This window comes from Giraffa tippelskirchi, chromosome 11, assembly GCF_054371585.1.
Source record: "Giraffa tippelskirchi isolate mGirTip1 chromosome 11, T2T-mGirTip1v1.2.pri, whole genome shotgun sequence".
Classification (NCBI taxonomy): domain Eukaryota; kingdom Metazoa; phylum Chordata; class Mammalia; order Artiodactyla; family Giraffidae; genus Giraffa; species Giraffa tippelskirchi.
In genome coordinates, this window is record NC_137285.1 from 120405838 (window position 1) to 120429740 (window position 23903).

The 23903-nt window shown below is 40.9% G+C and overlaps 3 protein-coding genes across 7 annotated transcripts in view; 2 read left to right on the forward strand and 1 right to left on the reverse strand.

Annotated features, from left to right (window-relative positions):
- The window catches only part of FHIP1B (FHF complex subunit HOOK interacting protein 1B), a 45049-nt gene extending 35540 nt beyond the window's left edge, over positions 1-9509 (forward strand). For 3 of the 5 annotated variants that reach the window (XM_081540990.1, XM_081540991.1, XM_081540993.1), the window contains exon 13: positions 844-4850. In XM_081540990.1, the coding sequence (XP_081397116.1) occupies positions 844-857 (14 nt within the window). In that variant the 3' untranslated portion in view covers positions 858-4850. Of the gene's footprint in view, positions 1-843; positions 4851-8570 lie in introns of those variants that run through there. The other 2 variants (XR_014068699.1, XM_081540994.1) reach the window with 2 other exon arrangements.
- On the reverse strand, positions 1833-2795 carry OR52W1 (olfactory receptor family 52 subfamily W member 1). Its single transcript, XM_081541046.1, has one exon. The coding sequence runs from the start codon at positions 2793-2795 to the stop codon at positions 1833-1835; it is 963 nt and encodes a 320-aa protein (XP_081397172.1).
- Positions 9510-13887: 4378 nt separating the features above from the next.
- On the forward strand, positions 13888-22345 carry LOC145525340 (olfactory receptor 52B2). The gene has a single exon (XM_081538125.1). It carries the CDS (start codon positions 21254-21256, stop codon positions 22343-22345), a length of 1092 nt encoding a protein of 363 aa, XP_081394251.1. The 5' UTR covers positions 13888-21253.
- Positions 22346-23903: the final 1558 nt, after the last annotated feature.

The following is a 23903-nucleotide window of genomic DNA, read 5'->3' on the forward strand; positions in this document are numbered from 1 at the left end:
CTAAGAGAAGGATGTGTACATCTTAAAATACCGATGACCCATTAGGGTTAGAATTTTATCAAAGTTATCTGCAAAATCATTGCCTGGATGGTTTTTTACCTCAGAACTTCATGAAAAAGTTTAGCCTTGAGAATGACTGAGTCCACACTTGGCTGAGAAAAACTGGATTTGCCTTGTCCACTTGGCTTCAGTGTGACAATACTCTGAAAATCACACAGTTTCTAGGCTATCTCTGTAGCTACTTGTTGATGAGGACCTGGAGATGGCATCACTTGCTTTTTTTCAGATCCACAGCCTCCTGTGTGGCATCCCGTGGTGCTCAGTCCAGCTGCCTGTGCTGAGTGGTCTGATTGCTCCAGTTCAGGTCTTTGTGATTAACTCCAGTACCCACTGTTATGATCATTTTCCCGGAGAGCTTAGGTCTGGCTGTGCAGCCCACAGCTTTCTCTGACCACGTAACAGTGTCTCCCTACCTTTTATATGAGAATATACTCATTCTAGACGATGCTGGGCTTCCCTGGTGGCTCAGCAGTAAAGAATCCTCCTGCAGCGCAGGAGATGGGTAGGGAAGATCCCCTGGAAGAGGAAATGGTAACCCACTCCAGTATTCTTGTCTGGGAAAGTCCATGGACAGAAGAGCCTGGTGTGCTAGAGTGCCTGGGGTCGCAGAGTTGGACACAGCTGAACACATGACTGACCACGCACCCAGACTTAATGCTGGCATGAAAGATTTTTCTGTGCAAGGTCCTTGCAGTGTGGAGGTTTTTTTTTTTTAGCAGAAAGTGAATCCCATGTTAGGCAACACCATGACACTTCCTGTTTAATATCTCTGTTCTCTGGCAGCCACAGCAGTGTGAAATATTCCTGTTTCATCATATTGCACCAACATTGTGTGCTTCTCATAATGCTGGCCAAGACAAATGGGGGTGCTGATGAAAATTTTATTTGAGAAGTCTATATTCTTATTTGAAGATGCACAAAAGGGCATGTTGGTAAGAGAAGATAATGATCTCTGGCAAACAGGTAAAGTGGTTACAATGATTTTCTGGGCTATCACAATTTCTTTCAGTTGAACCCCTGACCCCTGAAGCTACAGGCCCAGGGAGAGAAGTTCTAGTCATCAATATCTGAGACTTTTTCAGGGCAGTGAGGGTAAGGGGAATAGTGGTTTACATGTAGAGACCAAGAAGGCTCTCTGAACTGAGAATGTATGTCTTCAGGATCAGGGTCTTGGAAAAATTTGGGAATCCAGGGCACCTTATCCCAATTATCAGAAAGTGGGGAATAAGCCTCCTTAACTCCTTCCCAAAGGATAGACTGAAAACAGAATCAGGCTTCAGGCATAGAGGGAGGGCTATAATCCCAGACAGGTGCCCAAGCACTTGCTTCCAGAGGCTGTTCTTTCCAGACCCCCTCTAGGTCACTCTTCCAGACCCCCTTCTCTAGGATCTGTAGAGAAGCTTTGGTGTGGGAAAGTGGGAAGACTTAGGTTAAAATGATGGAGCAGAGTTGGGAGAGAAGGAGGAGGGTGGTTTTAAGTTAAATCGTGTGTATTGTGATCCCATGATTATTCCCTGGTACCTTTTCTCACCTCCTCTGCATGGCAACGTGGTTGCCCATCTCCTGTGTCTCCTCTCAAGCAGGATGCATGGCTAGACCAGTCTACAGATGCCACTGGTACACAGAGACTTCACAGCAAATATCTGTTGAGTGATTGTCACAGTCATACACAGATCATGGGACAAAGATGACATCATCTACATCTCCAGACCCTAAACTCCTCTGAATGTCCCCCCTCTCCCACCCTCAGGCTCCCTTGTTTTCACTGCCCATTAGAACTGGCTTTTCTTGAATGTGAAGATTTCTAGGAGCCGGTCCCTAATCTGCTTGGTGCGGGCCCCATAGATGAGAGGGTTAAGGGCAGGTGGCAGCAGCAAATAGATGTTAGAGAGAAGGATGTGCACAGGCTTGGGGACGGTGTGACGACCAAAGCGGTGTGTGAGGTAGGAGAAGAGACCAGGCACATAGAAGGCTAGAATGACACAGATGTGGGAACTGCATGTACCAAAGGCCTTGGCACGGGCTTCCCGGGTAGGCAGCTGCAGCACAGTGTGGGCGATGAGCCCATAGGAGCCCGTGATGCCTAGAATATCTATACCTGACACAGCCAACGAAAGCACCAGCCCGTACAAGTTGTTGGCTCGTGTGTTACCCACCACCAGCTCCACCACCGCCATGTGTGCACAGTAGGCGTGGTCTATGATCTGGGCTTGAAAGTGCTCAAATCGTGCAACCAGCAGAGGGAAAGGCACAACAATAGCCACAGCTTTTAGTGCCAGTGCCAAGGCTGCATACCCCACACGGGCTTTGGTGACTAGGATGGGGTAGTGCAATGGACGCCCTACTGCCACAGCACGGTCACAGGCCATGGCCAACAGTACACCGGATTCCACGGCCGTCAGTGCGTGAACAAAGAACATCTGGACCAGGCAGCCAGCGTATGGCACAGGCTGGGGCCCGAGCCACAGCACAGCCAGCAGCCCTGGAGCTAGAGATGTGGCTAAGCTCAGATCTGTGGCTGCCAGGGTGGCCAGGAGCAGAAACATGGGCTGATGCAGTGTGGAGTCTGTCTGCACCACTGCCAGCAGTGCTCCATTTCCCAGCAGCGAAAGCAGATACATGGGCCCAAAGACCAGTGTCAGCCAGGCCTGTGCACCCCCTAGCCCTGGGATGCCAGTCAGTATGAAGAAGGTTGGGCATGAGAAGGTAGAGTTGGGCTGTGGAGCTTCTGTCATCCTGTGGGGTCAGAGCTTTTGGGCTCATGGAAGCATGACTCATGATGGACAAAGGACAAAGGGAGAGAGTTGGGGATGTCACAGTGGCACAGATCCATCCATGTATGTGTAGGAGTTAAGCAGGGCTGGGAGGCAGTGGTGTAACCTTTGATTGGGGTTATATGGATATAACCTTGGATAATCAGGGTCACAACCCTAGCTAGGGTGGAAGAATCCTTTTGCCTGAAAGTCCATGAGTGTTGGAGTAGCAAAGGGGGACAGTGGAAGTGAAGCAGGGGTGTCACTGCTGCAGTGCTAGAATAGCTGGAGCCCTCCAGTTGGAGCTTAGCTGAGAGTGGAGCTGAGATGAATTTTTTCCTCCTCACAGTCCAAGTAGAGTCAGTCTCTGTAGATGGAGAGAAAGCCAGTGCTGGGTGGGGATCAGGCCTCAGGCTGGTCCTGTTCCTGACTGTATCTGAGGCAGAACTCCTGGACCCAGCTTCCTCAGCTCTACAGCAGGGGTGGGCACAATGATCTTATGTGTTGCCCAGCTTTAACATTCTGGGCACCAGCCCTCCAAGAAGAAAGGAAGAGAGTAGAAAGGGAGAAACAGGAGGAGGAGGCAGAAGGGACCTGGAGCAAAGTAGGAAGGCTGATATGATAGGAGAAAACCTGGTGGGTTTTTGGGGTGTGGGGTTCTTCTTTTATTCTTCACTCCATGCTGAAGTAGTGAACTTGAACACGGGCTGGAGAATTGACGTTAGGCCTGGGAAGCAACGGAGAAAGAGAGATGGCAGCAAAGGAAGGAACTTCTCTGTCTCCTTTCCTTCTTCACATTCCAGAAGGGGGATCACATTGCAGAATTGAGTCTCATTCCTGGGGTGCCAGAGGCAGAGCAGGTGACAGAGGGGGAGGAAATGGCACTCAACACAGACTAGCAGCCAGAGGAGGAAGAAGTATCTGGTGGTGGAGGAGGCAGGGTGAGTAGAACCAGTTTCTCCCAGGACCTAGCCCACAGCAGAAACTTAATAAAGGTTGGCTGGATAAATGAAGGGGAAAAAAAGTCCCAGAAGACTTGACTGAGGAAAGGTCCTAAGCATCATGTGTTTGTAGCTTCTCTTCACCTTGGCTGATGCCTGTGGGGCCTTTTATGTGGCTGTTCTACCTGCTTCCCTCAGGGCCCTTACCCCTCCCACCTGGGCCATATTACCTCTTCCTTGTTCTGCCTCCGGTAGCCTGGGTAACTCAGGAAGTAGAGTAAAGAGGCAGAGATGGGGACAATGATAAAAGAGTCTGACTTTTGGCATTGAAAGATCTGGGTTAGAGGAAACTCTCTGGGAGGTCTTTGCTGACTCACTGATGCCTGGAGAGAAAAGACCTTGCTTTCTTTATTCTTTAATAGCATCAGTTCCCCTCCATTGTAATTGCTTGTCTCTCTTTCCTCCACTAGACTGAAAGAGCTACAGGCAGTGCTTCTTATTAGCCTCAATATCACCACCACTTATCATAATATCTGGTAGTTGATTGTCAATAAACAAATATTTATTGCTCTTAATTGTGGGACAAAACTGCTGGCCCAAATGGCCACCCAGACAGCATTTGCTGACTAACAGTGGTGCCTACAGTTTCAGAAGTCTTCAGTATCCATGGAAATGAAAACGATTCACCATCCACCACAAGTCCACTGAGTAAAATTCTTTCTGCTATGATGAGACATAGTCTAAAAATCACCACAGTATGTAAGATAAAATAACAAAATCACAGGGACTATGGAAAAAATAGGAGTAGGGACACAACACTAAAACCTTCATCAGTGAAACATTTGAGAAAGAATGTGAACCTAGTACAAATGGTAGTACTGTTTTACATATGTTAAACAGTTAGGATGTGACAGAACTTGTGGGATGAGCCAAAGCAGTTCTAAGGGGGAATATCAGCAATAAATGCCTACATTAAAAAGCAAGAAAAATTCCATTTAAACAACCTCACTCTCCCTCTTCAGGACCTGGAAAAAGAACAGACCAATCCCAAAGTTACCAGAAGAAAGAAAATAATAAAGATTAGAGCAGAAAGAAATGAACAGGAAAATAGAAAATATTAACCAAACGAAGTTAGCTCTTTGAAAAAATAAATTAATAAATCCTTAGCTAGACTCACCAAGGGGAAAAAAAGAGATCAAATCAATATAAATAGAAAGGAGACATTAGAATGGATACCACAGAAATTCTAAGAATATAAGAGGCTACTGTGAATAACTATACCAACAAACTATACAACCTAGAAGAAATAGAAAAATTCTTAGAAGCATAACTTATAATTCAAGACAGGATCAGGAAAAAATAGAAAATCTGAATAGATCAATTACTAGTAAGGAGATTGAATCAGTAATCAAAATTCTATCAATGAAGAAAAGTCCAGGACTGGATGGTTTCACTAGTAAATTTTTGCCAAATATTTTAAATAAAAATTAACCCCAGGCCTTAAACTCTTTCAAAAAAGCTGAAGAGGAGGGAAAACTCTCAAACTCATTTCATAAGACCAGAATTCTGATAACAAAATCAGAAAAGGACACTACTAAAAAAGAAAACTACAGGCCCTGATAAATATAAATGCAAAGATTCTCAATAAAGTACAGCAAATCAAATTCAAACTATTCCAAAATCTTGCAGGATAAGGAAGGCTTCTTATCTCATTCTATGAGGCAAGCACCACCCCGATATCAAAACCAGACAAAGATATCACAGGCACTAAAAAGAGAATTACAGGTCAACCGAACATAAATGCAAAAATCCTCAATAAAATATTAGCAACAAATTTAACAATACATTAAAAGGATCACAGACCAGGATCAACTATAGGATTTTCCCAGGGATTCAAGGGTGGTTCAGCATAAATACAAATTAAGCAATGTAATACATCATGTTAATAAAATGAAAAACGAATCACACCATCATCTCAATAGATACAGAAAAAGCATGACAAAATTCAACATCCTCTTATGATAAAAACTTTTAACAAATTAGGCATAGAAGGAATATATCTCATAAAAAGGCCATATATGACAAGCTCATATCAACTTTTCACTGTACTCAATGGTGAAAGGTTGAAAACTTTTCCTCTAAAATTGAAACTATATAGTAGTGGCCACTCTCAGCACCCATTTTCAACATAGCACTAGAAGTCCTGGCTAGAACAAGAAGGCAAGAAAAAGAAATAAAAGGTATTTGAAGTGGAAAGGAAGAAGCAAAATTGTCTCTATTTTTAGATGAAATGATTTTACATATAGAAAATCCTGAAAACAATCAAAAAGCCATTAGAACTGATCAATGAATTCAATAAACTTGCAGGATACAAAATTAACTTCCAAAAATCAATAGCATTTTATGTACTAATGACAAATTTTATGAAAAAGAAATAAAAGAAATTGATCTCATATACAATAGCATCAAAAACAATAAAATAAAATAATTAGGAAAAAATTTGACTAAGAAGATGAAATATCTCTATTCTAAAAGCTATTGATATAAGACATTGACGAAAGAAATTGAACAAGACACAGATAAATGGGAAATGTGTTCATGGATTGGAAGAATTAATTTTATTAAATGTCATTACTACCAAAAGTTGTCTATAGATTCAATGCAATCTCTATCAAGATTCCTATAGCATTTTTTTTTACAGTAGTAGAAAAAAAACCTCTTAAAATTTGTAAGGAATCACAAAGACCCTGAATAACCAAAGACATCCTGAGAAAGAAGATCATAAAGCTATACTCTATAGTTATCAAAACAGTAGACACACTGGGGAAAGAGAGAGTGGGAAGGACTGAAAGAGTAGTATAGACATATATACACTACCATGTGTAAGGTAGCTAGCTAGTGGGAAGCTATCTTTTTTCCACTGACTATTCTTAGCTTCCTTGTCAAATATTAGTTGACTGTATGTACTTGGGTTTATTCTAGGCTCTCAGTTCTGTTCCATTGATCTATTTGTCTACTTTTCTGCCAATATCATACTGCTTAAAAAAAATTTTTTTTTAATTGGAGTATAATTTCTTTACAATGTTGTGTTAGTTTCTGCTGTCCAACAATGTGAATCCGCTGTATATATACATACATACATACAGGTATGACCTAAATCAAATCCCTCATGATTATACAGTGGAAGTGACAAAGAGATTCAATGGATTAGATCTGATACACAGAGTGCCTGAAGAACTGTGGATGGAGGTTCATGACATTGTACAGGAGGCCATCCCCAAGAAAAAGAAATGCAAAAAGGCAAAGTGGTTGTCTGAGGAGTCCTTACAAATAGCTGAGAAAAGAAGAGAAGCTAAAGGCAAAGGAGAAAAAGAAAGATAGACCCATGTGAATGCAGAGTTCCAAAGAATAGCAAGGAGAGATAAGAAAGCCTTCCTCGGTGATCAATGGAAAGAAATAGAGGAAAACAATAGAATGGGAAAGACTAGAGATCTCTTCAAGAAAATTAGAGATACCAAGGGAAACATTTCATGCAAAGATGGACACAATGAAGGACAGAAATGGCATGGACCTAACAGAAGAAGAAGATAAAAAGAAGAGGTGGCAAGAACACACAGAAGAACTATACAAAAAAGATCTTCATGACCCAGATAACCACAATGGTGTGATCACTCACCTGGAGCCAGACATCCTGGAATGCGAAGTCAAGTGGGCCTTAGGAAGCATCACTATGAATGAACAAAGCTAGGAGGTGATGGAATTCCAGTTGAGCTATTTCAAATCCTAAAAGATGATGCTGTGAAAATGCTTTACTCAATATGTCAGCAAATTTGGAATACTCAGCAGTGGCCACAGGACTGAAAAAGATCAGTTTTCATTCCAATCCCAAAGAAAGGCAATGCCAAAGAACATTCAAACTACCACAAAATTGCACTCACCTCAATAGTTAGCAAAGTAATGCTCAAAATTCTCCAAGCTAGGCTTCAACAGTATGTGAACTGTGAACTTCTAGATGTTCAAGTTGGATTTAGAAAAGGCAGAGGAACCAGAGATCAAATTGCCAACATCCGTTGGATCATCGAAAAAGCAAGAGACTTACATAAAAACATCTATTTCTGCTTTATTGACTATGCCAAAGCCTTTGACTGTGTGGATCACAACAAACTGTGGAAAATTCTTAAAGAGATGGGAATACCAGACCACCTTACCTGCCTCCTGAGAAATCTGTATGCAGGTCAGGAAGCAACAGTTAGAGCTGGACATGGAACAACAGACTGGTATATATATATATACCCCCATGTTCACTGCAGCATTATTTACAATAGCCAACACAAGGAAATAACTTTAGTGCCTGTTAATGAATGAATAGATAAAGTTGTGAGATACACACACACTGGAATATTATTTAGCCATAAAAGTGAGGAAATCCTACCATTTGTGGTAACATGGATGAGCTTTGAAGGTGTTACATTAAGTGAAATAACTCAGAGAAAGACAAAGACTAGATGATCTCACTTATACGTGGAATCTAAAGAAAAAATAGCAACCAAAAGAAGAAAGAAAATATCCCCCAAACTCATAGGAAAAGAGATCAGATTTTTGGTTACCTGAGGTGGAGGGTGGGAGGAGGAGAAATTGGAGGAAGGTGGTCAAAAGGTACAAATTTTTAGATATAAGTTAGTCCTGGGGATGTAATGTAAAACATGACCACAACTAATACAGCTGTGTGATATATAGGAAAGTTGAGAGTAAATTCTATGAGTTCTAATCACAAGGAGAAATTTTTTTCCTGTTTTTTTCTTTTTAATAACCTCAGATATGCAGATGACACCACCCTTATGGCAGAAAGTGAAGAAGAACTAAAGAGCCTCTTGATGAAAGTGAAAGAGGAGAGTGAAAAAATTGGCTTAAAGCTCAACATTCAGAAAACTAAGATCATGGAATCCAGTCCCATCATTTCATGGCAGATAGATGGGCAAACAGTGGAAACAGTGGCTGAGTTTATTTTTCTTGGCTCCAAATTGACTGAAGATGGTGATTGCAACCATGAAATTAAAAGATGCTTACTCTTTGGAAGGAAAGTTATGACCAACCTAGATAGCATATTAAAAAGCAGAGACATTACTTTGCCAACAAAGGTCCATCTAGTCAAGACTATGGTTTTTCCAGTGGTCATGTATGGATGTGAGAGTTGGACTATAAAGAAAGCTGAGTGTCAAAGAATTGATGCTTTTGAACTGTGGTGTTGGAGAAGACTTTTGAGAGTCCCTTGGACTGCAAGGAGATCCAACCAGTCCATCCTAAAGGGGATCAGTCCTGGGTGTTCATTGGAAGGACTGATGTTGAAGCTGAAACTCCAATACTTTGGCCACCTGATGCAAAGAGCTGATTCATTTGAAAAGACCCTGATGCTGGGAAAGATTGAGGGCAGGAGAAAAAGGGGATGACAGAGGATGAGATGGTTGGATGGCATCACCGACTCAATGGACATGGGTTTGGGTTGACTCAGGGAGTTGGTGATGGACAGGGAGGCCTGGCATGCTGCGGTTCATGGGGTCGCAAAGAGTTGGACATGACTGAGAGACTGAACTGAACTGAATTGTATCTGTACGAGAAGATGTATTTTACTCAAACCTATTTGATAATCATTTCACAATGTATGTAAATCAAATCATCAGACTGTTTGCTTTATGCTGTGTGCTTTAGCATCACGTATGTCAATTATTTCTCCATAAAACTGGAAAAAATTTGCTAAGTTTTGTTTTACGGTTCATAACAATGGCTATCTTGGTAATTTTTCATGGATGCTTGATTAAAAAACAAGTTTGGTCTCTTGTTGGGTGGTCTTCTATATATGTCAGTCAGATCTTATTTGATTGTGTTGGTCAGTTCTCCTACATCCTTGTCCATAATCCGTCTAGTAGTTTTATCAGTTGTAGAGATAGAAGAATTCAGGGGGCTGTTAGAGTCCTAAACTATAATAGTGATTTGTCTATTTTTCTTCCCAGTTCTTTCAGCTTATGCTTAATGTGTTTTGAGGCTTTGTTGTTTGGTGTGTACATACTTAGGATCATTATATTTCCCTGGCTAATTGATACTTTTATTATTATGTAATATGTCACTTTGTCACTAGCAATATATTTGCTTTGTGCATGCATGTGTGCTCAGTTACTCAGTTGTGTCTGACTCTTTGTGACCCCATGGACTGCAGCCTGCCAGCTCCTCTGTCCATGGAATTTTCCAGGCAATAATACTGGAGTGTGTTGCTATTTCCTGCTCCAGGGGATCTTCCTGACCTAGGGATTGAACCATTGTCTCCTGCATCTATGCCAAAGCCTTTGACTGTGTGGATCACAATAAACTGTGGAAAATTCTTCAAGAGATGGGAATACCAGACCACCTGACCTGCCTCTTGAGAAACCTGTATGCAGGTCAGGAAGCAACAGTTAGAACTGCACATGGAACAACAGACTGGTTCCAAATAGGAAAAGGAGTACGTCAAGGCTGTATATTGTCACCCTGCTTATTTAACTTCTATGCAGAGTACATCATGAGAAACGCTGGGCTGGAAGAAGCACAAGCTGGAATCAAGATTGCCGGGAGAAATACCAATAACCTCAGATACACAAGTGACACCACCCTTATGGCAGAAAGTGAAGAAGAACTAAAGAGCCTCTTGATGAAAGTGAAAGAGGAGAGTGAAAAAGTTGGCTTAAAGCTCAACATTCAGGAAACTAAGATCATGGCATCTGATCCCATCATTCATGGCAAATAGATGGGCAAACAGTGGAAACAGTGGCTAACTTTATTTTTGGGGGCTCCAAAATCACTGCAGATGGTGATTGCAGCAATGAAATTAAGAGACGCTAACTCCTTGGAAGGAAAGTTATGACCAACCTAGACAGCATATTAAAAAGCAGAGACATTACTTCGCCAACAAAGGTCTATCTAGTTCAGGCTATTGTTTTTCCATGGTCATGTATGGATGTGAGAGTTGGACTATAAAGAAAGCTGAGTGCCGAAGAATTGATGCTTTTGAACTGTGGTGTTGGAGAAGACTTTTGAGAGTCCCTTGGACTGCAAGGAGATCCAACCAGTCCATCCTAAAGGAGATCAGTCCTGGGTGTTCATTGGAAGGATTGATGTTGAAGCTGAAACTCCAATACTTTGGCCACGTGATGTGAAGAGCTGACTCATTTGCAAAGACCCTGATGCTGGGAAAGATTGAGGGCAGGAGAAGAAGGGGACAACAGAGGATGAGATGGTTGGATGGCATCACTGACTCGATGGACATGGGTTTGGGTTGACTCTGGCGGTTGGTGATGGACAGGGTGGCCTGGTGTGCTGTGGTTTATGGGGTCGCAAAGAGTTGGACACGACTGAGCAACTGAACTGAACTCCTGCATCTCCTGCATTGGCAGGCAGAGTCTTTACCACTGAGCAACCTGGGAAACCCGTTGTAGTCTACTTTATCTGCTATTAATATAAGCCATTCCTGCTTTTTTTTTAAATTAATGTTTGCATAATATATATATATTTTTTTTTTTTCCTTTTATTTTCAACCTATCTATGTCATTGAACATGAAATGAATTTCTGGTAAACAGAATATAGTTGGGTTTTTTTTGTTAGTCCACTTTGCTGATCTCTGTTTTTTAGCTTGTGCATTGAGACTATTTACAGTTCAGGTAGTTATTAATGAGTTGGGACTTAAGTCTGATATTTTATTCTTTGTTTTCTGTTTGTTTCTTTGCCTCAGTCCTCTGTTTCTGTTTTCTTGCCTTTCTGTGGATTGCTTGAACATTTTTAGGATTCTTTCATGATTTACTTTTTGAGTATACGGCTTTGTATAGTTTTCTTTGTGGTTGCTCTATTAAAAATTATTGTGGACAATTATTCATAGTCCACTGGCAACAACATTTTGCCACTTTTAGTGGTAAAACCTTCATTCCATTTAGGTCCCTCTACTCTTCCTATTTTAAAATATTATTGTCTTGAGTGTCGGTGTAATCACTTTTGTTTCAAGCATTGCATGTGATATAAAAAACTCATGGGAAGAAGAATTTACACGCATTCCTGTTTTTTCATTATTCTTTATTTCTTCTTGATGCTCCAAAAAATCTTTCTTCTGACATATGTAGACACCCATGTAACCCACACTTCCCTCAATATATAGAATGTTTTTACCAGAGGAAGTGCCTTCTGCTTCCTCCTATCCTAGAGGCAATCGCTATTCTGATTTTTATCACCATGGGCTGGTTTTTATCTATGTGGAACCTCATGAAAACGGAATCATGCAATATATAGCCTTTTGTATCTGGTCTCTTCCATGCAACATAATGACCTTGAGTTTAACCTGTGTTGTATGTTTTAGCAGTTTTCAAAAAAATTTACATTGGAGCATAGTTGATTAACAATTTTGTGCTAGGTTCAGGTGCACAGCAAAGTGATTCAGTTATACCAATACATGTATCTGTTCTTTTTCAAAATCTTTTCTCATTTAGGTTATTCCTGAATATTGGGCAGTGTTTCCTGTGCTGAACAGTAGGTCCTGGTTGGTTATCTGTTTTAAATATAGCAGTGTGTACATGTCAATTCCAAACTCCCAATCCTTCCCCTGATTCTTCCCCCATGGTAACCATAAATTTGTTCTCTAAGTCTGTGAGTCTGTTTCTGTGTTTTAAATAAGTTCATTTGTGTCATTTTTTAGATTCCAAATATAAATGATATCATACAACATTTGTCTTTCTCTGTCTGACTTGCTTCACTTAATATGACTCTCTCCAGGTCCATCCATGTTGCTGCAAATGGCATTATTTCATTCTACTTAACAGCTGAGTCATCTACTGGGCCCCCCTGGTCACTCAATGGTAAAGAATCCACCTGCCAATGAAGGAAATGCAGGTTGGTTCACTGGGTCAGGAAGATTCCCTGGAGAAGTTTTGAAATGGCAACCCACTCCAGTATTCTTGCCTGGGAAATCCCATGGACAGAGGAGCCCAGTGGGCTATAGTCCATGGGGTTGCAAAAGAGTCAGATGTAACTTAGCAACTAAACAACAACAATAACAACATTCTGTTGTACACGTGTACCACATCTTCTTTATCCATTCATCTGGGAGTGGATATTTAAATTGCTTCCATATCTTGGCTGTTGTAAACAGTGCTGCAATGAACATTGAGGTGCATGCATCCTTTCAAACCAAGTTTTTCTCTGGATATATGCCCAGGATTGGCATTGTTGGATCGTATGGTAGCTCTGGGCTTCCCAGGTAGCACTAGTGGTAAAGAGCCTCCCTGTCAATGCAGGAGACATAAGGATGCCAGTTTGATCCTTTGGTCGGGAAGATCCCCTGGAGGAGGGCATGGTAACCCACTCCAGTATTCTTGCCTGGAGAATCCCATGGACAGAGGAGCCTGGCAGGCTACAGCCCATAGGGTCATACAGAGTCAGACACAACTGAAGTGACTTAGCACACACACATGGTAGCTCTATATTTAGTTCCTAAAGGAATACTCATACTGTTCTCCATAAAGGCTGTTCCAATTTACATCCCCACCAACAGTGTCGAAGGGTTTCCTTTTCTTCACACCCTCTCTAGCATTTACTGTTTGTAGATCTAAGAGGAAATGCTTTCAGCTTTTCATCATCGAATATGATGTTGACTGCTGCTTTGTCACATATAGCCTTTATTATGTTGAGGTGCATTCCCTCTATGCCCATTTTCTAGAAAGTTTTTTTTTTATCATAAATGGGTGTTGAATTTTGTCAAAAGTTTTTTCTGCATCTATTGAGATGATCACATGGATTTATTGTTCAATTTGTTGATGTGGTATATCACACTGACTGTTTTGTGGATATTGAAAAATTCCTGCATCTCTGGGTTAGATTCCACTTGATAATGGTACATTATCCTTTTAATTTTGTTGCATTTGGATTGCTACTATTTTGTTGAAGATTTTTGTGTCTATGTTTATCAGTGATAACTGGTCTTTAACTTTTTTGGTGATATCTTTGTCTGATTTTGGTATCAGAGTGATGGTGACCTCATAGAGTTTGGGAGTATTCCTTTCTCTGCAATTTTTGGGGATAGTTTCAGAAGAATAGGTGTTAACTCTTCTCTAAACATTTGAGAGAATTTGCCTGTGACGCTATCTGGTCCTGGACTTTTATTTGTTGGGAGTTTTTAAATCACAGTTTTGATTTCAGCACTTGTGATTAGTCTGCTCATGTTTTCTATTTTTTCCGGGTTCAGTCTTGCAAGAGTGTATCTTTCTAAGAATTTGTCCGTTTCTTCCAGGTTGTCCATTTTATTGGCATATATTTGCACATATGGGTAGGCGTGCATGCTTAGTTTCTCAGTCGTGTCTGACTCTTTGCAACCCCATGAACTGTAGCCCTCCAGGCTCCTCTGTCCATGGAATTTTACAGGCAAGATTACTGGAGTGGGGTGCCATTTCCTACTCCAGGGGATCTTCCTGATGCAAGGATTGAACCCGCATCTCTTGCACCTCCTGCACTGTCAGGTGGATTCTGTACCACTGCGCCGCCTGGGAAGCCTATTGTTGCTTGTAATAGTCTCCTGATTCTTCATATTTCTGTGGTGTCCATTGTAACTTCTCCTTTTTCATTTCTAACCATATTGATTTAAGCCCTCCCCCTCTCCTTTTTTTTCTTGATGATGCTGGCTAACATTTTATCAATTTTGTTTATCTTTTCAAAGAACCAGTTTTTAGTTTCATTGATCTTTTCTATTGTTTTATTTATTTCTATTTCATTTATTTCTGCTCTGGTATTTATGATTTCTTTCCTTCTACTAACTTTGGGCTTTGTTCATTCTTCTTTTTCTAGCTGCCTTAGGTGTAAGCTTGTGTTTATTTGTGATTTCTCTTACTTTCTGCAGTAAGATTGTATTGCTATAAACTTCCCTCTTAAAATTGCTTTTGCCACATCCCATAGGTTTTGGATTGTTGTGCTTTCATTATTATTTGTCTCTATGAAGAAAATGTTAGAGTTAGGGTGACTCCAACGTCTGCCTCCACAAGAAGGAAGTACGTGGTGTCTCCAGTCTCTAAATATAAGCTCCCTGTTCAGAGCAGGACTAGTGACACCTCCTCATGCGAACATGGTCAAGCTCTAGCTTTCTCTTTTCTTCACATTCCTCTTCTCTCAGAAGGAATATTTTTCAATTTCCCCTTTGATTTCTTCAATGATCCACTGGTTGTTAGGTAGCATATTGTTTAATCTCTACATGTCTGCATTTTATAGTTTTTTTTTCTTGTAGTTGATTTCTAATCTCATGGTGTTGTGGTCAGAAAAGATGCTTGATACGGTTTCAATTTTCTTAAGTTTACTGAGAGTTGCCTTGTGGTTCAGCATGTGATCAATCCTGGAGAATATTCCACGTGCACTTGAGAAGAATGTGTGTTCTGCTGCTTTTGGATGGAGTGCTGTACAAATATCAATCTGGTCTAATGTGCCATTTAAGACCTATGTTTCCTTATTGATCTTTTGTCTGGATGATCGTCCATTGCTGAAAGTGGGGTGTTAAAGTCTCCTACTATTATTGTATTTCTGTCAGTTTCTCCTTTTATGGATGTTAGAATTTGCCTTATATATTGAGGTGCTCCTATGTTGGATGCATATATAGTTATCATATCTTCTTGAAATGAACCCTTTTTCATTATGTAGTGTCCTTCTTTGTCTCTTGTAACAGTCTTTATTTTAAAGTCTGTTTTGTCTGATACAAGTATAGCTACTCCAGTTTTCTTCTGATTTTCATTTGCTTGGAATATCTTTTTCCATCTGTTTTAGTAGTTTTTTCATTTCAATTGCTGAATTGTGTGCCATTATATGAATATATCACAATTTGCTTATCCAGTCTTCTTTTGATAAACATCTGGATTGTTTCAAGTTTTTGGTTACTATGAGCAAAGCTACTATGAGCATAGCTTTTTTGTATGAGGCTTTGTGAATTTATGTTTTTATTTCTCTTGGATAAAAACCTAAAGCATGGATTCGCATTTTTTTTTTCCCTTATAGGGTTCCTAGCAACATATTTGCTCCAAAAGTTACAAGATAGCTGGGAAGAATTACTCTCCTCTCAACAGTGTTAGAGTACTTTAGTTAAGTGCTCACACAAAGTAAAATTTGCCTTTAATGGTGTAAACATTTTAATCAAACTTTCATTTATTCTGTCTCTTTTTTTCTTAAGTGATTGACCCTTCAGGGTGGCTCTAAAATTCTACCTCTCAGCTCCCTTAATCAATGTGTCTAGACTGAGTCTGAATATTTTGAAATGTCCACTCGAGTGAGCTTTTTTCTTCTCTTCTTATCGGATACTTAGTCTCTCCAAGCCTCTGTTTTCTCATCTACCAAATGGATATAAGAATCATGCTTTATCTCAGTGGGTTGTTCCGAGAATTAAATGCGGTAATTTATATTAAACCCTAACACCATATTTGGCAGGGATTTAGCAAGGGCTCAACAGTCATTAGCTGTTCTTATTTTTATTGCTGGGATTTCTGTCACTGCTCTTATGCTGTGTCTTCAAATACTTTGGGTGTATTTTGTCTGGACTAATAATTATCTCTAGAATTATTGCTCCCTCTTGGCATGAGGGGGAGGGTTTTCATTTCTCCTTTGCTTCATTGATTGAAGGAGAACTGATCCCAGGGGTGACTCTTTAACACCTGCCTCCAGAAGAAGGAAGCATGTGGTGTCTCCAGTCTCTAAATATAGGCACCCTGTACAGAGCAGGACTAGTGACACCCCTCATGCCAACATGGTCAACTTCCAACTTTCTCTTTTCATCTCATTTCCCTTCTCTCAGAACAAGCAAGCTTTTCAGTTGTTCTCTGCCACTTTCTCTATTCTTCACCAGATACTGTGATAATGTAGGTGAGTTTCATTGAGAGTGGTAGGGGGAGGGATTGGCAGGAGAGTATGTTTATGTGCGTATTTAGGAGTATCAGAAAAGGACACAAATGAATTGGGAGAGAGGAGATAGGTATGTAGGAGAAAAGAGGTCAGTGAGATAAAGGATGAGAGAGAGACTGCAGCATGTCAGAGCTCAGAGTAGGGAGTGCTGGGGGAGATGTCAGTGCGACAAGGAGGTGGCACTGGTTGGGAATGTGAATGTAGAAAGTGGCCAGGAAAAGCACCAAAAGAATATGGGAGAAGAGAGACTTGAAAGTTTTGAAGGCAGTTCATAGAGCAGTCAGAATCAGACTGTACCAGGACGGGGGATATAAGTGGGGCTGTTCATGAAAACGGCTCAGATTTTGAGCACCGCCTTGGAAAAACAACCAAAGTTACTGGTGAAAGGTTAGCTGATTAATTCCATGGTCCATTTGTTCAAATGTTTCCTAAGTTCCACTAAACCAGATGCTATGCTTAATAGTATGAACCCCTGTATCCCAAAGTAAGGAGGACTCTTAAGGAAACTTTATCTGGGAAATCTGGGTGTCAGGTGTGTATAAAGCAGAAAAATCCTCATTCATTCTGCCATCCCACATTCTGCAGAAGGGATACAGAAATTGGGAGAAGAGGTTGTGTCTTGGAACTGGGGTCTTCCTTGTTTTTGCCATCACATCATAAGACTATTGTGATATTTACACAAGATACACTATCATATGATTACTTAAATGTTGACAAAATCCTCAAAATGCTTATGAGGAGTGAAACAAATGGGGTAGTGGGACATTTTTCTTGAGATGTTTATTTATTAAAAAACATGAGTCTCTATTAAAGATATTTTAGTGAATTAAGGGCATATCAGTGTCTTTGCAGCATAAATAACACAGGCTTTAGATTATGAAGCATTTTACATGCCAGCTTTCAGTGCACATGAGCAAGAGTGAGGCTATTAGAGGTATAAATCTGAATTTGCTCCAATTTATTAAAAGGGTGAGCCATTTATAAATGTTGGTGCTTTATGTATTATTAGAAACAAACTTGTTGTGACACATCTCCCAACTATGCTTCCGTATGCTGTGCTGCACACAGAGGCCAGCCTTATAATCTACAGTGGAAGGGAGAAGGCTATTCTATCTGTTAGAGACATGGCTTCAGTGTTTACACTCTGTGCACTTTAAAGAACCTGAGAGTGGTGAAAAGCATTTGAGATATGAAACACATGCTGCAGAAAAATGGCAAAATAAAATTAATACTTGTTTGAATAGATGTCTAGATAATACAACTAGGCAAAAAGCAATTGACTCAACTCCTATACATTTATCTAACAATTATATTTGATGTGGTTTGTGGGTGCATTTTAGTATGTTGTTATGAGAGTTAGAAGAATCTTCCAAAATAAAGATGCATAAAGACATGAAAGGCTTTTATATAACCCCTTAGAGAGAGAGTAGGCATAACCAAAAAACAGAGTTGGGTGGGACTCACAGGAAGAAAAGAAGACACTAGGAAGAAAAAGAGAGAGCAGAGTCTGCTCAGGGGCTGCAGGGATGAAGTGGCTTCACCTCTCCTGCCTGGGCTGAATCTTCCCTATGATTCCCACTTCTAGTTTTCCTCGGTCCTGGGGCTGAAGCTCTGATGCCCATCACTCTGCCATGTCTCTGGGGATTCTGTAAATAATGGAGACAAACTCTGTTTCTGCTTTGACAGATACATGTTTTTCAAAGCACTTGAGGGAAGCCTAGCAGGCAGTTCTGACCCAACTAAGTCCATCACTGTGGACTTTCCTGGTGTACCACCCAAGCCCTCAGATCTTATTTATTGATTTTTTTTCTGAACCGAGGTGCATGTGGAACTTCACTGACTAGAGATCGAACCCTCATCCCCTGCAGCAGAAGTGTGGAGTGTTAACCACTGGCCTGCCAGGGAAGTTCCCCAGGTCTTGGTTCTGAGACACCATCTGAGAGATATGTTTTCTTTTTTCTCTCCTTGGGCACTTCTCTCATCCCTTCCCCTCTTCTTTATCCCTAGAAAAGAAACCTCCTTTGGTTATATTTAGATGATTTAATATTGTTGAATATTCATTAATGTGTTTTGCTTAGTGAAAATAATACAATAGGATAATGGCCAAACAGGTTTATAAGTAACAATGATCTACTATTCTGAGCACTTTATATGAATTAACTCATTTAATCCTCTTAATTACCTCATAAGGGCTTCCCTGGTGGCTCAGATGGTAAAGAATTGGCCTGCAATGCAGGAGACTCATTTTTGATCCCTGGGTCAGTAAGATCCCCTGGAGAAGGAAATGGCTACCCACTCCAGTACTCTTGCCTAGAGAATTCCATGGAGAGAAGAGCCTGGCAGGCTACAGTCCATGGGATTGCAAAGCGTCGGATACTACTGAGTGACTAAAACTTTCACTTTTCACCTCATAAAGTTCATTGTTATCCACATCTTACAAATGAGAAAATGGAAACATCATCAAATTAGTTAGGGAAGAACTGGGAAATTAACCCAGAATTTGACTCCAGAAGTCAGGGTCCTCATGTACCGTACCGTATTCTCTCACATTCACCATGGCTCCTTGCCTCATCTCTGCTGTTCTTTTTTTCTTGCTCATCTGCATCTGGATAGTCTCTCAGGGCTTGGGCAGGTTCTCACTGTGAGACTTTGATGTGTGCCTTGTGCCTGTGATCTCTGACTCTTTCCTAAATAAGTCTAAAACTCTCCTGCTTAGAACCCTCAGCAGAGATGAGACGGAGCCCTGGGAAGGCACTGAATGAAATGAAAGTCCTTCTTCACACAGGCAGATGCCTTTTCCAGAACCTCATAAACAGCCAACCAGGCCTCACAGTCCCTCTTCCAGTCCTGAATTTGGTGTCTCACTACTGAGGTTATAAGACATTATTAGAATTATAGGCAGAGAGCCCAGGTTGTTATGAGGTCATATATCAGATGTCGTTTATTGAGAAGGTGTATGTTAACAACTGGTAGAGTTGGGAGAAGTGCTGAGAAAAAATTTCAGTAAATTTCCTTCTAAGGAAAATGAATTTGTTTTCTGGTGGGGCTCTTTTACTTTTTATTTTTTTAATTGAAGGATAATTGCTTTACAATGTTGTGTTAATTTCTGCTGTATCACAACACAAATAAGTATACATATATATATATATTCCCTCCCTCTTCAGCCTTTCTGGTGGGGCTTTTGTTTATATAAATTTGCTGATGCTTCAGAATTGAGGCCAAGCAATATTACCAGTGGCCTTCATCTCTGTGTTTATCCTGGGAAAGCTCAGCTTCTCCTCTGAATAGACGTCAAACGAGTGTCTAAAATATACTGGGCTGGAAGGATGTCAAATTATTAACTCCTCTGAGGCCCTTGTTTGAATCTGGCCCTGATCCCTTCCCCGTGCCCAACTGGAGTCCCATTGCATCCTCTCCACAGCCCATTATGCTCTGAGCAAGTACATCTGCATAGAGGCAGGGGGATGGACTCACAAATTGGGGCTTTCATTCCTTTGGATGCCCTCCTCCCTGGGACCATCTGAATGCCATTAAGAGTAGGTCCATCTATTAATAGTATACCCCGAATTCTTCCCTTATTCTCTCTATGGTTTCTTTCCTCCGTATTCCCTTTCAGATTTTTAATCACTCATTCCTTCCCTAATCCTAAGAGCTGACAGTCCACAGCTTCAGAAGGAAATAAATTTTACCTGAGTGGTAGGAGGAGTGAAGGCAAAGAAAGCCCTTTGCCTAACTTTTCTGAGCCAAAGGGAAACCTGAATTTTTTGAGAGTGAAGGAACAAGTGGGATGAAAAGGAGGGCTATATTAGTGGAGCCAGAGAGGTGTGTATTAATTTCCTGTACTCAGAATACTTTTCCTTGGGTGCTCTTAAGGATAAGGAGATTTAAACACAACTTTTGTGGAATCATTTTGGGGAAGAGCAGGCAATGAATATGAACCCCTCTCACTTTCACCAACTGCTCTTCTCTTCATGACCTTTAGAGAAAGTTTTAATTTGGGTCAGAATGAAGGAATAAATTTTTCAGACTCCTTCTGGATTGCCACTTGCTGCTCCATTTCCACGAGTGCCAGGATATTAGGCAAATTTCGTGTGAAATGTTCAAAGTAATAGCCAGATAAATTTAATGTGATTAAATATAACCAAGTTAAATATAGTTTAGCTAGTAGGTGTTCAGGAAGGAAATATATTGTTATGAACATGGGCCATTACAAAGTGATATGTTTTAAGAAAGTATTTTAAGGTTAAAATTTGAGTAAGCAGAAAGGAAAGGGAAGGGAAATTCAGGTTAACACAGAAGGAACAAAACCTTGTGGGAAGAAAAAAGTACAACACAGGTAAGAGGGCAAATGCTACTTGGGTGGAAATGGTAGAATGAGGTCAGAAAGGTAGGATGGGACCAAAGGTCCAGAGCAGAGTGGCTGGATGCAGAGTGAAGCCTCTATTGATTCTTGAAGAATGATCGCCACAGAAGATCTCCCTGCAAATCAAGCACCAAGGGTCAGAAGTAATTTCTACACCCAACTGAGCATTGATTAGAAGAACATTCCCCTGCAGAGTCCCATGGTTCAGAAACCAATGCTATCTTTTGTGATCTCTGTATGTGCTCAGAGGTGCTTTCTGTTCCTATGCCTTTCAGCAGACTCATCAGCTTCTGTCATTATAGAGATGATCCTAAAGTACATCATGACTCACACCAACCTCACCATCTTCCACCCTGCAATTTTTGTCTTACTGGGCATCCCTGGGTTGGAGGCTTATCATGTTTGGCTGTCAATACCCTTCTGCCTCATGTATATCACTGCAGTTACGGGCAACAGTATCCTGATAGTGGTCATCATCACAGAACGTAACCTTCATGAGCCCATGTACTTCTTCCTCTCCATGCTGGCCATCACGGACATCCTGCTGTCCACCACTACTGTCCCCAAGGCCCTAGCCATCTTTTGGCTCCATGCTCATGACATTGCCTTTGATGCCTGTGTCACCCAGGTTTTCTTTGTCCACATGATGTTTGTGGGGGAGTCAGCCATCCTATTAGCCATGGCCTTTGACCGGTTTGTGGCCATCTGTATCCCCCTGCATTACAAGACAGTGCTAACATGGCCTGTGGTGGGAAGGATTGCTGTGGCCATTGTCACCCGAAGTTTCTGTATCATCTTTCCGGTGATCTTCCTGCTCAAGCGACTGCCTTTCTGCCGGACCAATATCATCCCCCATTCCTACTGTGAGCATATTGGAGTGGCCCGCTTGGCCTGTGCTGACATCACCATTAACATCTGGTACGGCTTCTCAGTGCCCATTGTCATGGTCATCTTGGACGTGATCCTCATCGCGGTGTCGTACTCACTGATCCTCCGAGCCGTGTTTCGTTTGCCCTCCCAGGATGCTCGGCACAAGGCCCTCAGCACCTGTGGTTCCCACCTCTGTGTCATCCTCATGTTTTATGTCCCCTCCTTCTTTACATTATTGACCCATCGCTTTGGACGTAACATACCTCGACATGTCCATATCCTGCTAGCCAATCTTTATGTGGTGGTGCCACCGATGCTCAACCCCATTGTCTACGGTGTAAAGACTAAGCAGATCCGAGACGGGGTAGTCCACTGGTTCTTTGATATTATGGCTTGGTGCTCTGCTTCCTCTCTGGGCTAATGGCTTCCTTTGAATCCTCACTCCCAGCTTTATCAAGGAAACTAGGTGCGAAGCACAGAGATTTCCTGGACTGAGAGAGCTTTTCCTTCCCTTCCTTGCTCTCTTCCTTTTTCTTCATGTTCCTCCTGGTTTTTCCCGACACTCCAAGCCTCCTATCTCTGTACATCTATTGAATATAGTGCAGATCTCAAAATGTATGTACTGAGTTATTATGGGTTTCTATGTGTACCCCTAATTGACTGTAAACTCTTTGAAATCAGAAGAGTGTGTGTCACTCATATTTGTATGCTCAGAACTTCACAAAATGCCTGGAACATAATAAATGTTTGAAAATGAATGACAGCACATTTGCCTCCTCAAAGTTAGAAAGTGCATCCCTATTACACACTGAATGATCAGCTAAATTAGTCCACAAACCCAGTAATTAGTAAACCGTCTCCTTACAAAGGTAGTTTGGTGTCTTACAGACAAATAAGCTGCTGACATAGCACAGTTCTTCTTATTTCTCATAGCTGTGCCATATCTCAGAGACCAGGGAATAACATGGGTGGAGGAAACAGGGTACTCTTGATATTCTCTTATACTTGGCTTCTGACTAACCTCAATATTAGGAATTATAGCACACTTTTCCTGGCCAGGTTGGCAAAAATTGGAGTAGTTTCTTGAAGTTACTGATCTTGACTCTAATTCTTTCATGCTTTTTCAGAAAAGGCCATATATACTCATTTCCTCAACCACAAACTGTGTTAATGGGTCCCGCATCTCTCTCTCCTTCCTAGAATTCCCTTGTGAGTTTCAGATACATAAAAATCCACCTGTCAACTGGGTATCATCTCCAGGATATAGAACTACCATTCATGGTAGCTTTTCTTCTTGTTCCTTTTCTTAGAAACTAGATTATGATAATTGTATCAGCTTCATTGAGCTGGAAACCCTGGGGAGTTACTCAACTTCTTCCTCTCTAGCCTGCTCCCCAAGAATTTATTTGCTGTTACTGATATTGACTCTACTACTAAATAGATATCTGGGTAGTTTTTGGAGTTGTATCAGGATTCCACTCCTGTCGCCATCATTTTCCAGCTGTGTGAACTTGTGAAATTTATTCAATGTTTTTAGTCTTCAATTTTTAAGTCTGTAAAATGAGAGTAGAAAGAGAAACGTGTGGGGTTGTTGAGAAGATTAAATGAAATAAATCATATACACAGCACTTATTTTTAGCTCATAGTAATAAATATCTGAGAAATAGTTCACTAAGGCTATCAGTATTGTTAGGTTTCTTTTTAACATTGTTTCTATCCATTACTTATATCCCCTATCATCTTTCGCCTCAGATATTGCATTAGTTTTTAAATTGATTTCAATGTTTTAAATCTTTTACACTGTCACCTAAACTACAAATTGACCCAAAGGTAAGCATTCTAAAAGGCACGGCCAATCATACTACTTTATGTCAAATATTTTCAAGCAGTCTTCATTACTTACAGAAGTGTTTTCCACAGAATACTCTGTAGAAATAATAGGTATCATAATGGATGTTTTATAGAAAAGTTCCATAGTC

What these genes read in the sequence shown, in the direction of transcription:
- OR52W1 (XM_081541046.1), bottom strand. Translation starts at nt 2,795, where the DNA reads ATGACAGAAGCTCCACAGCCCAACTCTACCTTCTCATGCCCAACCTTC.
- LOC145525340 (XM_081538125.1), top strand. Translation starts at nt 21,254, where the DNA reads ATGGTTCAGAAACCAATGCTATCTTTTGTGATCTCTGTATGTGCTCAG.